Consider the following 5,118-nt stretch of genomic DNA (forward strand, 5'->3'; position numbering starts at 1 on the left):
ATGGCTGGTGAAAATGTGATACTTTAAAACAGCTGAAGGGATTTAAAACAAACTTGTTTATTTTTAGGACAGTGAACGAGGGCATCTACCCGTTGTGGGACTATGCCGAGGCATATTGGCGACACAGTCGCATTGTTCTAGTTTTATTTAAGAATTTGTTATGGAAATAGTAATATGGGTGTTAGCTGCTAAACATGTCAAACTAGAAAGCATCTGAAAATGCAAAGCCCGTCCACATCCGTTTGTATTCAGACATCGTCCTCTTCTACTTCCGCCTGCTCAAAATAATGAAGTAAAAAAAAAAAGAAAATTGATTATTGTATTCAGCCTTGACCATTCCGCTTTAGAGCTAAAAATAATCAGTTTCTCGGTTTCGATTGGTGAACCAATTCTGTGACCCCAATATGCAAAATAATTCTTAAAATTTCAGGTCGATCAGATGACAACAACAACAACAACAGGCATTTTAAGGCCATTTCCCCTGCTAGAGCAGGCGTTAGCCATTGATGGAAATTGACAATTTTATGTGATACTGACCTTTGACCTTTTGACCAAAATTATCAATTTGCCTTCTCCATATTCTCAAAATAAAGCTTTGTTGAAAATTTGATGACAAAACTCAAATGGTATAAAAAGTTATGGCCTGGACACACACACCCACACATACACATATATACATACACATACAACACACATATACATACACACACATGCTCATACACATGCACACACACATACACACATACACACATACACACACATATATACATACATATACACACATACACACACACACACACACACACACACACACACATATATATCATTATACACACATATATACACTCACACACACATATACATACACATGTGAAGAAGCAGCTCTTCGTTTGGAAAGGAAGTCCACAAATAGCCTGAATGACGCAGCTTTTTATTAAAACCAACTTATACAGATCCGGAGGAGACAAGACATCTACAGCAAGAACCAGCTTCATGCCAAGTCAAGCCTTCCTCATCCAAAACTAAAACGAAGCAAAAACCCTTTATTAACTTTATGAAAATAGCATTTTTAAACAACATTTAAATCATAACACATTAGCAACCAACGTCTATGACTGAACTTTAGGCAATAACAAATCTACAACTTGACATTCCTTCCTCTTGTCTCGTCGAGACAAAGTATCTTAAGAGACAACGTGCCACATCGGGCTTTATTGAAAAATAATTGTGTAATGCGGGTATTGAAAAAATAATTGTGTAATGCGGGTATCTCCCAAGGGCATATCGTGCGCCCAAAGCGCCTCGCCCGTGCATTTGGCGAACGTGTCGTGTGGTGCGTGCTCGGAGCCTGAGGGCTCAGAACATGAAAGTCCATTAACGTTTCGGATCCACAACGAAGGTGTCTGGTCCAGATGAGGTTCTGCTCCGCCAGAGGGCCACCACCTCCCCTGCGGAACTTGCTCCCCCCACCCTTTGCAGACTCAGTCCTTGCAGATCTTCGAAGTTAATCAACGATCATGCCCATGAGGTCCCTCACGTGCTGCTGTTCTGGGGAATACATAGTATTGTCAGTATCTTGTGTCTCAATTTCCTGGTCAGGGTACAGAGCGTAAAAATCCGATTCACTTGAAGCATTTGAACTTAATACATATGAAGAAAAGAGAGGGACTTCCTTTATGTCAAAGTCTCCCTTGGGCGCCTGGTCGGCTTGCGGGTCTAGGATATCCACGTCGGGTCCCTCGACCGCCAGGCCCAGCGTCGCAATCAGATCCATAGTTGGGTTGAAAGGGGGCGTGCAGCTGTCAGCTTGTAATACATAAGCAGCGTTAGCCAGTACACGCAAGGGGTTTATAGCACAAGTATCACAGTTATCACATACACCGTTACAGGCAGCAGCCAGTTCCCACATGGGATCCGCACAAGTATCACAGTCATTACAAAATTCAATGCAATTTTCTGGAGCGCCGGTCGCAACTGCCTTGTTGAAGGACCCGTTCAGGTCGACGGCCTCTGTGGTCAGAGCCATAGTCGTTGTCGGCGGCTTCTTCACTTTCCATCCTGTAAAATACTTTCTCATACAGAGGAGGACTAGAGATTTCATTAGTGCCCCCCAAATTACTACCCCGATTATCACAGCCAGTGCGGTCAATAACCACTTCACTATGGTGCCCGTCCATCCCTGGAACCAGTCAGTGAGCCAGCTAAATGTATAAGAATTTTCGCGCGCGATCCGATCGATCGTCAGGGCGTGGCTAGTTTCCCTTAGTCTCACTTCTGCATCACCATTGTACGCATGTGAATTACCGTGTCCAATAGTATGTCATGAGCCGTAGCGGTGTCGTTTGCCACCTTTTCTAGGGCCAAAGCCAATTTATCTATCCGGAAACTATCCATGACTGTGCCCGCTCCTGGGAAGAAGAAACCAAACACCTTTTCCCATAGACTCCCGTGTAGTTTAGTGGTTCCATCTTCGTTCATGACTGACCTCTTATAACGCCTGTCCAAGGACTTTGGGTCTAGCTCATCCAGTATCTCAACGTCAGGAAGGACTGAACCCAGATAACATGTGCCCCCCCAATTATTTGGTAAATAGGGGTAAGCCTTGTCGCCGCATATAAACATTGTCCCATGGGGTGGGACCAGGTGGGTGGATAAGCACTGGAGTCCCTTTACCACCCCATTAATCCTACTAACCCCCCTAGAGAATGTTATAGCCGTTATGTTGTGGTTGTGTTTATCTTGCAGTACTATTCGTAATGTAATCCCCGAGCTCCCTTGTCCCAGCTTCCCGGGGAGAGTGTAGGCGCATTCTGATTCTCCCATACGCAAGTGGCCGGAACCCTGGAGGCAGACCGTCCCTTTCTGTGGTTTGACCCAGACGGGGGCAGGCCTCTCGGCCACATGGGCAATCATTGACGGGCGATAATTAAATTGTCGATTGCAACTCTTGCCGTTGTCAACCCCTTCTCTTTCCAGCGTGGTGACTAAACATGGGGAATCGATAGGTTGTGAGCAGAGGTCATTGAGGGACGAGGGTAGCACTATCATGTGTATTCCTGTGGTGCCTGCTTGGGGAAAGCGCATGCACGACCAGCAGTGTGTCCTATTTTGAATTGTTGCCACTTCCCTGGCCACTTTCCAATATGTGTTTTCACCCTTCTTTGGGGCCTTATTCTGGGGTTGTGGCGTGAGTATGTATTCGATGCATGGTATGTAGTTCTTTTCGCCACCGGCCGCGCCAGGGGTCCAGACGCTGCACCGGACCTGCATGGTCATGTCTTTCCCTAGGCGTGTGCGTGTTTGTAGCTTAAAATCAGGGGTTCCCCATTGGTATCCTGGTTGGGCCAAGGTCTTAATGCTAGCTTGCCCATCTTCCCGGAACTCTCGTTGCTTTTGTAGTACCATGCCAACGCGTCCAGGCCCTGCCGACAGTGCTAGCCAATTTATGTTCACCCAATTTGTGTGCAGGGCTTTCTGTTCGAAACATGGTAGTGATACTCTTTGTCCCTATGTTACGGTGAGGTGTCGGGTTTCGTTTTCGCATCTATTGGAATCGGAGTTTCCCCTAGCTGCTGTCGCTATCAATAGTATTGTACCTATGATTAGGCCCATCCTTACTGTGGTTGCTGTGGTGTAGTGTCTGGTGCTTGTATGGCCAACTTACAGTGCGTGGCGTGGATCCACGAAGTCTTGCCCTCGCAAAAGACTGCCGTTGGTGTAGTCAGCAACACCTGGACTGGTCCCTTCCACCTTGGTTCCAAGGCGTTCTTGCAGGTGAAGTGCTCCACGAACACCTGGTCTACAGGTCTCCAATTCATAGATTCAATTCATTCAATTCATTGTTTCATAGAACACCTTTTCTCCAATTTCCTAATCCACTTTTTTCAAGTGGATCCAATTTTATCCAATATTCAATTTTAAATTCAATCCCATTTAATCCAGTCCAATTCAAATTAAATTCAATCCTTCTCTCAGCATCCCATTACCTGTTTCCAACATCAATAAAAATAAAATTATAAAATTAATAAAAAATCAATCATCTCAACTCTCAAATCGAATCAAAAAATAAAAATAAACGAAAATTACTTCAGCGAGAGTTTCAACTAGAATTAACACAAACAAACCACCATTAACCTCCATTAACACAAACAAACCACCATTAACCTCCATTAACACAAACAAACCACCATTAACCTCCATTAACCTCCCCCTATTATTTATTTATTTTCACGAATAAACAAATAATAGAAATAACCTGGTCTACTTCCAATTTCAATTCTGGTCAGTTCTGGTGTCTGGTCACACACAATGTTTTCCTCACCCACTGTGATTCGCTCAAAATAGATTCTCACTGTTATGTCTGAAATTCGTCTCATGAAAACCCATTCAAGAGTCCGGTGTAACAGACAGCCAAACACATAGACACGCCGAAGACCCCAGGGTACCCATCAAACTAGCTTGTCCCCAGATCCACAACACAGCGAAACATGTAACTTTACTAAAACTAGAACGGGCACTCGGTAGAGCGCATACCTTCGCCGCAGCTACTTTTGTTGCCAAAATAAAAGACTACAAGATCTGTGTAGCAAAGCCACACCTACGTTGTCATGCGGGAAGATTTGTTTCAAATTAAACCATTCTATCCCGCCAAAAATTTGATATTGTAATCACATCCATGACCTTTTCTTGACCTTGACCTTGACCTTTGACCCGATCGATTCCAAAATCTAATCAAATGGTTCCCGGATAATAACCTATCATCCCACCAAATTTCATGCGAATCGGTTGAATACTTTTTGAGTTATGCGAATAACATACACATACACACACACACAGACATACAAATACACAGCGATCAAAACATAACCTTCCGCTTTTGCGAAGGTAATAATCACTTACTCATAACTAATACTCATAATAACTCATAATTACTTATGTAATTACTCATGCCAATACTTACTTAAAATAATGTAATATCCCAATCTTCACCCCCTATGCAAATCGAAGCACCCCGGACAATCCACAACCAATATCAACCACTGTAGCCGCCTTCCCGATTCCAGGCAGCCACACGCAGCCACATACATCTCCCTCCACGTCACACAAGACAACAGCCAA

General features: G+C 44.0%; 1 protein-coding gene across 1 annotated transcript; it reads right to left on the reverse strand.

The window, feature by feature from the left end:
• Positions 1-908: 908 nt before the first annotated feature.
• LOC144891335 (uncharacterized) lies at positions 909-4,680 on the reverse strand. Its single transcript, XM_078774236.1, has 2 exons — positions 4,205-4,680; positions 909-4,164 (listed from the first exon to the last, which is right to left on the reverse strand). The coding sequence occupies exon 2, from the start codon at positions 3,403-3,405 to the stop codon at positions 2,269-2,271; it is 1,137 nt and encodes a 378-aa protein (XP_078630362.1). The 5' UTR covers positions 3,406-4,164; positions 4,205-4,680; the 3' UTR covers positions 909-2,268.
• Positions 4,681-5,118: the final 438 nt, after the last annotated feature.

Source organism: Myxine glutinosa, chromosome 3, assembly GCF_964187855.1.
Source record: "Myxine glutinosa chromosome 3, kmMyxGlut1.1, whole genome shotgun sequence".
NCBI classification, from domain to species: domain Eukaryota; kingdom Metazoa; phylum Chordata; class Myxini; order Myxiniformes; family Myxinidae; genus Myxine; species Myxine glutinosa.

What these genes read in the sequence shown, in the direction of transcription:
- LOC144891335 (XM_078774236.1), bottom strand. Translation starts at nt 3,405, where the DNA reads ATGGTACTACAAAAGCAACGAGAGTTCCGGGAAGATGGGCAAGCTAGC.